General features: G+C 40.2%; 1 protein-coding gene across 2 annotated transcripts in view; it reads right to left on the bottom strand.

Moving 5' to 3' along the window:
* The window catches only part of tenm2b (teneurin transmembrane protein 2b), a 345,071-nt gene that overhangs the window by 78,594 nt on the left and 253,718 nt on the right, over positions 1-12,759 (bottom strand). For both annotated transcript variants that reach the window (XM_017493324.3, XM_017493325.3), the window contains one exon: positions 161-399. In XM_017493324.3, coding sequence (XP_017348813.2) covers positions 161-399 — 239 coding nt within the window. The remainder of the gene's footprint in view (positions 1-160; positions 400-12,759) is intronic.

The raw sequence follows: 12,759 nt of genomic DNA on the forward strand, positions 1-12,759 counted from the left end.
AACAAAAAGATATCTGACTTAAAGTCACTGATCAAGCATAAAAAACTGACCGCTGATGTCGTAAAGCAACTTTTTACAAACGTGGCTTGACATTGGCCTTCACACTTCCTTTTCTAGTTAGAAACTACCCTGCAGAAATGACAAACTGGTTTCAGCTTACCGATGAAGTAGGAGAGCAGCACGGCGAGCAGTACAGCAGCGGCGATGGCGGACATGGCGGCACATTTCCAGCTGCAGTACTTGGAGGGCTTCTTGAGCTTGAAGGAGCTCCTGGAGAAGGTGTTCCTTGGCAGGAGGCGTGGTGGGGGTGAGTAGACGGAACCCCCAGTGAGAGGGTAACCCGGAGAGGAACTGCTGAACAGAGGAGTGCTTCCCGACGGGGTCTTAAACAGGAAGTGCCTGCATGAAGAGGAAACAGAGCTGATGCTAAATGCAAAGCTTCCCAACAAATGCCTAGATAACACACTCAATTACAGGCAACAGAAACATGTGCCTATTAAGAGCTAATGACTGTTAGCAGACTTGGAGTCGACGGAGTCAGGCTTGCATTGTTCTACTGAGAAATTTTGCATTAAAGAGATCTATTAAATGGTCTGTTTGGGGGAGTAAATTGCATCCTTGAGGAGAACTGAAAAGTACACCAGGTATTATCTAAATAAAATCGCTTCCATTGCCAGCACTTAATTCACTGTATTACACAACCAAAACTCTAGATCAGTGTCAGCTCTAGTCTTTTCAGTTGTAAGCAAAATTCAGTCTGTGGCCACCATACCAATCATACTCAAAAGGGTAAAAAAACAAACAAACCCCAAAACAAAACAAAAACAAAACATAAAAAACAGCTAATCTGCTAACTTAAATTGGCTTCCAATCTTGATAGATATCTAGTAAATAATACCTTATTATTTTTCCAATTCCTTGATACTAGTCTGTTTAGCTAGCTGTTACATTAGCTTATCGTAGTTTTAAATTTCCATGCTAATGCTAAAGTCCATAGATAGCACCAACTGAAAGTGAAACTAGATACTTTTATAAGCCTTTTTTAAAAATGCAAATATTTCCTGGGATTATGAGAGAAATTTTTCCCTCATCTAACTCTCTCATCATTTTTCGTTCATTACTCCAAAAGTGATGTTGCAGGTCCTCTATCTGAGTATATCTGAAATCAGTTCAATAATAATAATAATAATAATAATAATAATAATAATAACATCAATAACAACAATAGGGTGCCTAGCACCTTTGGTGATTGGCCCCCTAATAATAATAATAACAACATCAACAAAAGGGTGCCTAACACCGTTGGCCCCCTAATAATAATAATAATAATAATAATAATAATAATGATAATGATGATGATGATGTTTATATGACCAAACATGATGCATCCCCTGTCTTCTGTGCTCATTAGACATGTATTAGGCCTTTAAGACAGAGCTAAATTACAAATAATAATACCAGTCATGATGTTGTACTGGGGTTAGTACGTTTGCCTCACACCTCCAGGCATGGGGGGTTTGATTCCTGCCTCTTCCCTGTGTGTTTGGAGTTTGCATGTTCTCCCCATGCTTCAGGAGCTTCCTCTGGGTTCCTCCCCAATCCAAAGACAAGCATGGATTGGGGCTGATTGGCATCTCTAAATTGTCCATAGTGTATGAATGGGTGTGTGAGTGTCACCTGTGTTGTGCCCCGAGTCCCCTGGGATAGGCTTCAGGCTCCTTGCCACCCTGTGTAGGATAAGCGGTACAAAAAATGGATGATGTTGTACTGCACACAAGAACCAGTGTGTGGAGTTTGTGTATGAGTGGCACTGCTCCAGAGCTACATTCACTGATTAAATAAATTGGTTCTAAACCTTCCCATTCAATTCACTCCCCTCTTCCAGCAGATTCTGAGCCAGGATTTACAGGTTGCCCATAATACACATTTCTGTTCCAGTAGCCAAGAGTCTGCACTGATTTTGCATCAAGAGCACAGTGTTGCACCAAGCTCAGCATGTTCAATGGCTCTCAGCACGCTTACTCTGGACCTCATGGATCCTCTGTAGTCCAAAAGTCAACTTGGAGAGTGTCAGTCCATGAGGATACACACAAAGAGAACATAAGAACATGAGATCATGGTGGCCATGAAGTCTTTTGTCTTTGAGATGACGCCAGTACAGTGCGTATGTGTTCCAGATTTGGTTGTTGTAGCAAAGAGTGACAGGTGGGCTGAAAATTTTGCATGTGAGGTCTGTTTGCATGTTGATGTGTGTGTGTGTGTGTGTGTGTGTGTGTGTGTGTGTGTTTGTGTGAGTATGTGTGTCCAGGGCAGATGGGAGAGAGATGAAAATGGCCTGGCTCAGGCACCACTTTGGAGTTAAACTAGCCTCAGATCTGTTTCCATAAGTCCTGCTCAAAACAGGAAGTCCAGGCTGACCCCACCTGGCCTTAGCTCAAGCCCCTGCTGAGTCTCCAACTGCTGCCTCATCCCCAAACCCATAGATACACCCCTGAATGCAAAAGAGACTACTCTGCCTCAGCCACCTGCTAACACTCTCCTGCAATCATCTTATCCAATGCCCTAGACCAAAACTAAGCTTCAGATAGCCAACAAATCAATCAGGAGATTTATTAGTCCTCAATGCTTTAATGGTCAATCCAAATCGATGGGGTTTAATCTGGGCCTTGAATGTGTCCATGCTCTCTGGGTAGAAAATTCCACAAGAGTGGGGAAAAAGAGGTTCTCCAACTGCTTTAGATGTATATGTAGTATAGCTCAGCAAAAAGAGGTATCTTGAGGCCTGTAAGGAAACAAAAGACCCAAGAAGTTGGGGCTTGGTAAGGAATAGATTTGTCTATAGATTTGAATAGATTAAAAGGTCATGAGTTCAAATCCCAGCACTGCCACTGTTGGGTCCTTAAGCAATGACTTTAACCCTCATCTGTAGAGATGCCAATGACAAAAAAAAGCAACACAAAAATGCGAGCGGGAGGTTTTTACTTTAATGTGTGTGGCCATGAGCAAGCTGCCAGTTGTGAATCTCAAATAAATACCACATTCATTAATCGACCTATGGTGTTAAAAAAAATTCTGGTTTAGACCACACCCACTTGTTTTAATATAGTTGGTAGTTTATACTGTTTAAGGAATTTTCATCAGCATATAGTTGGAAGGTGTATTTTGATGGTGATACCCAGGGGAAGCATTAACGAAATGGTCCATGAATGGATCCCTGAGGAACTCCTGTATTATTGGCTTTAAAAACAATATTATGGGGGCTTTTTTTTTATTGTATTTTCTGTATTTGTAGTGTACAACCTGAACTATAGCAGTGCAGTGTGAGAACCTGCAATAAGACTCAAACCATGTAGAAGAATGCTGTGCTCAATATTACTAAATGCTGCTGTGAGGTGCAGGAGTAACAACAGTCATAGTTTGCCATTATTGCTGGTAACTTTCAGTGCTGTGACGGCTTCGAAACCCAGACTAGAACCGCTTATACATGTCACACTGGTTGACGTGAGACTGAAGTGAAACTACTACTTTTTCAATCATGCTGGCACATAACCTCAGTTCTGCATTGTGTGAGCTACACTTGTTACTACATTTTGGTGACAAATTAAGGTTATGCTGTCATAGTTTATGTCCTCTCGTCCACTATAAATCACTGCAAAGTTATTCCTACTGATCGCCTTGATCCTATTATAAAACATTTCTATCCTGAAGGGAGTGGTCTCTTCCAGGATGTCTCCGCCCCATCCACAGTGCACAAGGGCTCACTGAATGGTCTAATGAGAATGATTATGACGTAATTACAGAAGATGTTGGAGCGACACGTTATACATGTTCAATTGATGCCAAGATGCACTGAAGTTACTCAGCTATTCTGGTGGTGCATGGCAGCCCAACATCTTACTGAGACAATTTTTGTCTCAAAACATTACTTTCTTCAATAATCCATCTGTATGCCTAAACTCCATTATACATAGATGCTGGTATTCTCACGTCATTGAAATCTACTGAGGGCTGACAGTATGTCAGTTCGGGTGAGGTTGTATAGAGTGAGCCTGAGCTAAGAGTGTATGAAGAGGAGTGGATAAGGGCACTCAACTGGACAGAAAGAAAATCCTTCTATTCCCCACCCTGTTGCCTCGGTATGTGTATGCTTGTATATGCACACTTGAATAAAAAAAAAAAAAGGGGCTTCAGAGTCTATATGCTATGCTGAATCATGCTTACATAGTATTACAGTCAACAAAGACTGCAATGGTCCTCCAGTCAATCTGATAGTCAAGGCTAATTACGTGACCTATTCTTATTAAAAAAAAACAAAAACATCTACAACGTTCTATAAATTTCCCAATGATTCTTTACCCTTTGTCACATTCACCCATATTAATCACCAACTTGGTAGAGCATGACTCTCTTTATCAGCTCTGTATTTGATATCTGATTGCTCCAACTACTTCAGGAGGTCTGAGATGCATTTTAGCCACACGTGTTAATGAGTCAGGTGCTTTGGGGAAAACAGCTGCCGCTCGTCAGTTTTATTTAAGATGTGGATGCTGGAAAAGACTCTCTAAGCTACATCTGGTATTGCACATGTGATTGGAGAGAGGTAGCTAGTGGGTGGGAATGGCATCTCTGCATTTTAGTGCTTTGGAACCAACCGTTTTTACATCTGAATTAGACTTGGGACAATTGATGATAATATCTGGGAATGGCTGATAGCTATTAAAGCCGGGTTCACACAGTACGATTTTGGCCACAATTTGGTCGTCTGAGACAAATTTTGAGAATCCTAAAAGACATTAATGACAACTGAGATCCTACAGTGTGACATGGCTTACAGCAGGGATTGTGTTCATACAGTCTGACAAGCAACAGTTGCAAAGTTCAAAAATCGCAGTGTGCACCTGGCTTAAGTCAGACGAGTTAAATGTCTGTTGGAAGACATTGTGTTCGCAGATTTAAGATAAAAATAAAGTGTGTTGTATTTTGTAATCTGTTTCCTTTTCGCCTGTTTCGTATCCTATACAAACCTTAATAACCTGCTGTCTGACTTCAGAGCAGAGCAACAAAACATCGTAGCTTCCCAAAAAAGTAAAGCCGTAATTGTTCTTCGCTCTCAAAACATGAACTGGGATTTAAATGAGGAAAATGCATGTTGTTTATCAGGACAAATAAAATTTTATAACAAGCTTATTTATAGCTAACAACTTGTTACCTTTATTTACAGTCCCAATTTCAGTTTTGCAGCATTCCTGACCTTGTTAACAATAACATTTACATTTACGGCATTTGGCAGACACCCTTAACCAGAGCGACTTACATTTATCTCATTTATACAACTGAGCAATTGAGGGTTAAGGGCCTCGCCCAAGGCCCCAACAGTGGTAGCTTGGCAGTGCTGGGGCTTGAACTCCTGACTTTCTGATCAGTAACCCAGAGCCTTTAACCACTGCCTTAACAGGTAATTAAGTAAAAAAAAAACCTGACTAAATATTAACGTCAGCGAATGCAGCTACAGGACATATTTTTTCGGTCCTAATGACATAACGTGCACATACGTATATCTTTACGTCCATACTCCTTTCTTTCTCTCAGAGCCACAGGTGATACTATAGTTAGGGGCCATGACAGGATGATGGCGGGGACATAGTGGCTTAGTAGTCAGTCATTTTGCCTCGCCTCAGGTTTGGCAACTCGCAGGTTTTGGCGTGTGTGTAGTTTGCATGTTCTCCCCATGATTTGGGGTTTCCTCCGGGTACTCCGGTTTCCTCCCCCAGTCCAAAGACATGCGTAGTAGGCTGACTGGCATTTCCAAATTGTCCATAGTGTGTGAATGTGTGTGTGACTGTGCCCTGAGATCGGTGTCCCATGAGTTCCCTGGGATAGGCTCCAGGCTCCCCCGTGACCCTGTAAAGGATAAGTGCAATTGAAAATGGATGGATGGATGGATGGAAGGATGGACAGGACGATGGCAAATTACACACAATATCACAAGTCTAATCAGAATTCCACGATGAAAGTTTGACAGATAAACCAGGTAGCCTAAAGGATTCTCTTACAGGAAGAAGCTGAAGTTGCTTCTCTGTGCAGCTTGTCTTATAAACCGTAAAAACCTCCACAAACATCTCATCACATTAATCATTAACACAGACTGCATGAGCCTGATTACAGTACTGGGAACCCAACGACCCAAAGACTTTGAATGTTCTCTTTGTCTTTTAGAACAGTCGTTGTAACAGGGGAAGGCTTGAGCAATCTCAGCCTCTAGGCTGAAATCATATGTCAATGCTGTGGAAGGACAGAACCAGAGGGAAATGTGAACAAAAGAGATGGATGGAAGGAGACAGATGAAGGAGGGAGGACTGAGGGGCCAATAAACGTGTTACCAGCTGAGACAAATTGACACACTGCCCCAACTGCGGTCGTTAACCCCAACTCACAGAAATACTGTGGTCAGGTCCCAACTGTCTCTCTGTCTCCGTCTGTCTGTCTCTCTCGCTCTCTCTTTCACACACACTCTCTTTTAATACTACATTTCAGGAGTTTTCCCATAGACTTGTGTATTACTGTAGCCAAACAACAAGGTTACAATAAGTTATTGTACTACAGATGTGGCCATTGAAAATGCGCGTCAAAGGAAAAAGGATCCTGCGATTTCATGCGGCAACACGCGCATGCTGCGGGTGCAGGAAAGGCAAGACCAGTATGGGGCAGTCATGTTTCATTTGAACAAACACGGCTTGCTAGTAGATACAGTAATTCTGCCAGGACATATACTGTATACAGCATATATTCTTTTACCAACCAAACGGTGCTGTTTCTTGTACCGAAGCCCATGATCTGCTTGTGCTTAGCCCGCGGATCTGTGAACCTCTCTCAGAACCGTTTTGCAACAAGCAGCAGAGCATATTAAACATTACTGAGCCTAAAAATGGAATGTGTGGTTAGATTTAAAAAAAATTATTACGTATGGTTTACATAAAAATATGTTTCTCATCAAAACTTATGCTAAACATAATTTCAAAAAGTTTCTAATTACAAAACTCAATTATACAAAGTAAGCATGACCGAGTCACGTAGAACAGGTGCATGACCTAACACAGAACTAACCAGACATCCCCATGTCACCTCAAGTCACTTCAATAAACTTTAATGCTCGTACCAGTGCTGATTAAGTACACCTACATTATTTATACTTCGCTATGAGACACCCAGATTAGCTGTGGTGCAAATAAAAAGAAATAAAAGATTCAAATAAATGTCCAAATCATCATTCTATACATCTACAAAGTCAGACATCTTTGATTAGATTCATCGGGACAAATGAGACTTTTTTCCCCCAACTAGCGGTTTGATGGACAAAGGAAATGGTCCAAATTGAAAAAACTATGGCTTGCTAGTTAGCCTGAAATCTCTAGCTTCACAGGAATAAAATGACATGTATCACTCAGTAAACTGAGAAGCCAAAAAGCAAATATTCATCTACAAAAAAACACTAGTAAAATCCATACAACTCCTAAATAATGAAAAAAGTATGAAAATAATGTCAGCACACATAACTAAAGCTAATTAAGAACAGCTATAGCCCTACTCACGCTAATGCTTGCTAGCTAGCATGATAATACTTCTGATGAAACAAACTATCTTTCATGCTAAGAGGTAACTGGTATTAGATTTATGTATTTAATGTTCTTGTATTTAAATAACTAAAAGCCAAAAGGTTCTTTTGTTGGGTACAGGGGTTAACTCCATCACCCAGCCTTTCTTGTGCTTATTATTATTTTCACCTTTGCAGCAAGACAGCTCCGTTTTATATTAAAATATAAAAAAAATGGTGACTAGCGAAACATCCCCAAATCGAACAATCATGAATTTCTCTCATCATGGGGACATTTGGACTGTACAAAGTGCTAAACTCATACCCACCTATACACAGATTAATTACAAGGCTAACAGTGATGGGCAGCGCTAAAGCTGTAGCCATCAGCCTTCAGTCAATAAACCGCCAGTGTTAGACAGACTCTAATTGCAGCGTGGCAGGCAAGAGGTAAATTAATTGATTATTCAATCATATTTTATTCATTGTTACTCTGTTGACTTTGCAATTTTTCACATCCTTTCAAGTGATTGTGAGTAAATAGTCCTTGAAATATGAACTGGCACCAAAGCTCAAGAGCAGTGCCAAAAATCAATCAGAATAAGATCATCTTTTTTTTTTCGGGAACGTTCTAATCTGTATTATAAGGGGGGGAAGTGCACCATGTTGTTTTAAATGGTTTAGTGTGCAGATTTATAGCTCAGCTACTTACCACACACTCTGCATCCATATGAACAGTTTTTCTAAACTGTACCTATATCTCGGTGTTCATTTCTAATTCTGACATTTGTTTATTGGATGAGACGCAGCGTGCCAATCAGAAAAAGCCTGTGGTCCACTGAGAGATCTCACCACGCAGCTGCCCTCAGCATCCAGCACAAACAGAGCAAAACACCGCACACCCCTAACAACAACGTGAAAAAGACGTGGAAAGTCTTGCTTTCACAGTAAACACCTTTCTCTTTCTCCTGTGGGAGCGAGCGATGGGGCCAAAGCAATTACCAAGTAAACAAGAGATTTAACAGATAACGCACTGAAACACAAACACAAACAGCTCTGGAGTGTTTATTACTATAAATCTGTGAAGGAATGCTTTTAAAACTGTTTGCTGCATACTGACCAATTACTGCCTCCTTATGTTAGCAAAAAAATAATTCTTCATGTCATTATTCATTTGAAAGTTTTTTTAACTGCACATTTTCTAATATTAACAACAAAAAGGAAAAAAATGGAGTATCAGTTCTTTGCATTACTTTGCATCATTTTTACAAACTACTTTTTGGATAAAAAAAAGTCTCTATCAAATGCTTGAGATGTGCAATGTGTAAAACCTGATAAATGAATGTTGTTTTGAAATAATGAATAAATTACAATAAATTTCACATTAAGAAAATATATATATATATTTTATAACACCAGAATTATACAGTATAGTGATGGTAGAACAATATCTTTGTAAAAGCAATCAAGCTTCTTTGTATGGTGGTACACAAGTTTCTTTGTGAGAAGGAGTCTTAAAAAAGAAAATATACATCATAACACATTTCTGCTAAGATAAGGAGATGTTCAACAATAGCAGGACAAACAATCACATTTTAAATCTGTAAGCTTGCTAACAGACTGTATTTGGTAAATGATTTGAGATGAGAGTAGATAATCTATCTGTTCAATCTACTTAGCAATGAATCTTTCGTAATATATTCAGGGGTTTGAGATTGATGATTAGTTTGTGAAAAGAAAATCCTGATCAATATCACTGAACAACAAGCATTCTAACTCAATTTTATACATGGTTCTGTGGTTAATTACATTAGTTTCACCATGTAAATAATATACATCAATCAGCCATAATATTAAAACCACCTGCCTAATATTGTGTAGGTCCCCCTTGTGCCACCAAAACATCTCAAGACCTCAGAAGGTCCTTTATTTCCTGTAAGCTGTGAGCTGAGGCCTCCATAGTTTGTCCACACATCCCACAGATACTCGATCAGATTGAGATCTGGGGAATTTGGAGGCCAATTCAACACCTTGATCTCTTTGTCATGTTCCTCAAACCATTCCTGAACAATTTTTGCAGTGTGGCAGGGAGCATTTTCCTGCTGAAAGAGGCCACTGCCATTAGGGAATACCACCTGCACCAGTGTTTTTGTAGATGGTACAGCAGAACACTGGCCAGAGAATCACACTTCTTCTGCCAGCTTGCCATCCTCCCATAGTGCATCCTGGTGCCATCTCTTCCCCAGGTGAGTGACGCACAGACACACAGCCGTCCACATGATGTAAAAGGAAACATGATTCATCAGACCTGGCCAACTTCTTCCATTGCTCCATAGTCCAATTCTCATGCTCACAGGCCCTTTGTAGACCCTTTCAGTTGTGGAGAGGGGTCAGCATGGGCACTCTGTCTGGTCTGCAGCTACAAAGCCCTATACGCAGCAAGCTGTGATGCAATGTGTTCTGACAATTTTCTACCATAGCCAGCACTACCTTTTCAGGAATTTGTGCTACAGCTGCTCTGTGGGATTGGACCAGACGGGCTATACTTCGCTCCGCACGTGCATCAATGAGCCTTGGGTGTCCATGACCCTGTCTCCGGTTCACCTGTTTGACCTTCCTTGGAACACTTTTGGTAGGTACTAACCATTACATACCGGGAACACTCCACAAGACCTGCTGTTTTGGAGATGCTTTGACCCAGTTGTCTAGCCCAGTGGTTTTCAAAGTGGGGGCCGCCAGGGGGCGCCCGGGGGGCCTCAACAATTTGGTGTGAAAAATAAATTCTCACTCTCAGACAACCACACACACACATAAAATCAATTCCTAATGTAATTTAATGTAAAGATGTAAGATGTAATTAATTATATTAATTAATATTAATAATATAATTAATTTATATTAGTAAAAAAAGGGGGGGATATATTCAGAAGTCTGTATTTTTAATGTGTTTTAAAGACATCTTGCAAAAGGGGGGCCTCGGTCAAATGTTAATGCCATTTGAGGGGCCTTGCCCTGGAAAAGTTTGGGAACCCCTGGTCTAGCCAACACATTTTGGCCCTACTCAAAGTTAATCAGATCCTTTTTTTCCTGCTTCCAACACATCAATTCGAAAAATGACTGTTCACTTGCTGCATAATATATTCCACCCTTTGACAGGTGCCAATGTAATGAGATTATCAGTGTTATTCACGTCACCTCTCAGTGGTTTTAATGTTATTGTTGATGGTGTATTAGCATTACTCTTGGTAAGGAGCTGCTGATCCTGTAAGATTTTTAGCCATGTAAGCTGGCACAGGATGCGCGTTTTTCGTGATGCTCTCAGTGCTAGCATGCACACCACAAAGATGAGCTAATTACAAATCTAGAATCCTATAAAGGTCAATACTCCATACGAATACTCATAATGGCCCTTTTCCTGGTATCACAAAAGTAGGAACAGGAAGTACTGTGACAAATTGAACCAAATCACGCTACTTGGCATGTGGTGGTGAGCATGGATAGCTTCCACACCTGACGCGGAGCATGCCACAGTTCAGGTGAAGCAAACCTCAGTCCACCATTTTCAAGACAAGTTTTTTAATCAAAACGCATAATCATTGATATGGTGATTTTCTGGAGGGAAGCATTTAGGGAAGGAGTCTCCAATGTCAGCGCTTTTTAGCAGTCAGTAAATTCTGGGAAAATTGGGAACGTTTGGAAAAACCATGGGAAATTCTACAGGACAGATGTGTTTATGATTTCTTTAAGTTTCTCCTCAACATAATTTTTCCCCCTATTAACTATGAGAGAGCAGAGATAGCATAAGTGATAACAGGAATTTGTCTCACAGACTATTCCAAAAGATTAACTATAAACGATTAAAAGTGCAACATTTCATTCTTTAATATATGTTAAAATTGAAATTACTTACAAATTGCTGTGGTGCAAGAGAAACAAAACACTTCAGGATGTGCTGCTTTTGGAAAATAATCAACTTCAGGTTGGTAACAGTAACACCGCTTTATGTCGGTCCACATCACATCACTCCATTGTTGATTATTTTCCTATAACAGGACATCTTGTCAGGTTTTATTCCTTACATATTGTACACAAACACTACCATGCAGTTCTGCAGTGAGGAACTGCATCTATAATCTGAATGCTGAATGTGGCTTTGACCCTATGACCACTGCATTCAGCTCTCCACTGCTTGTGAAGTGTGTGTAGATAAGAACTATTGCAATTCCACTCAAGAAAGCGTGGTTGCACAATATGTCACCACATTATTCTGGTGGGGAATTAAAGCACCAACGCTGTATCCACAGAGTCTTATCTGAAATTTGTTACAATTGCATAATGTGTCTTGAACACTGCCTATAAATATGTATACACCCACTCTATAGCAGCAGAATCCACAGAAGCACAATTAAATCTAGTTCATTTCTTAGGTAAGGAATTAAACACAGTGGGGAGTGCTGTTATAGGAAAAGAATCCCCAACAAGCTTTGTGTAAGCTCGTATACTACACAGATGTGCCAATGATTATAATTTTTATTTTATTACTGAACAACACGTAGTGTTTCATTTACCTATTAATGTTGGGAAAGTCCAGAAAAGTTAGTTCCTTTTATCACTTACATTACAGAAGCTATAAAGCCATTCTCTCACCATACTCTCTTTTTCTCTCCTGTGAAGTTATTTTACACAGAAAGCGGAAAGTGTGATGTTTCCTGCGTTACAATATGGTGAAACTGGAGACTCCTTCCATAAATAACCAAAAATGTTTTAAACATGTTTATTATTAGTCTTAGAATATGTGGAGCATCTGTCGTAGTCTCTGTTACTAAAGAAATGATAACAAATAAGAATGAGCCTACACTTGATTCAAGTGACACTGGCTGTGGGAGAGAGAGAGAGAGAGAGAGAGAGAGAGAGAGAGAGAGAGAGAGAGAGAGAGAGAAATGATTAGCATTTCTTTGCTTTTGGCTTAAACTGACACATGAGCCTGTTAACCGCATGATATCCCATGGAAAGAATGAGTAAGAGGTTCCACACCAGGATTCTAAACAAGCCCAAGGGGACAGAGTAGAGAAAGCAGGAGGACACGAGTCAGCGAAGAAGAGAAGAGAGAAAGAAAATGCAGGAGAGACAATGAAAGAAAGAGGACATACAATTCAGCCCCATAAGAC

The sequence above is a fragment of the Ictalurus punctatus genome, chromosome 18 (assembly GCF_001660625.3).
Source record: "Ictalurus punctatus breed USDA103 chromosome 18, Coco_2.0, whole genome shotgun sequence".
Classification (NCBI taxonomy): domain Eukaryota; kingdom Metazoa; phylum Chordata; class Actinopteri; order Siluriformes; family Ictaluridae; genus Ictalurus; species Ictalurus punctatus.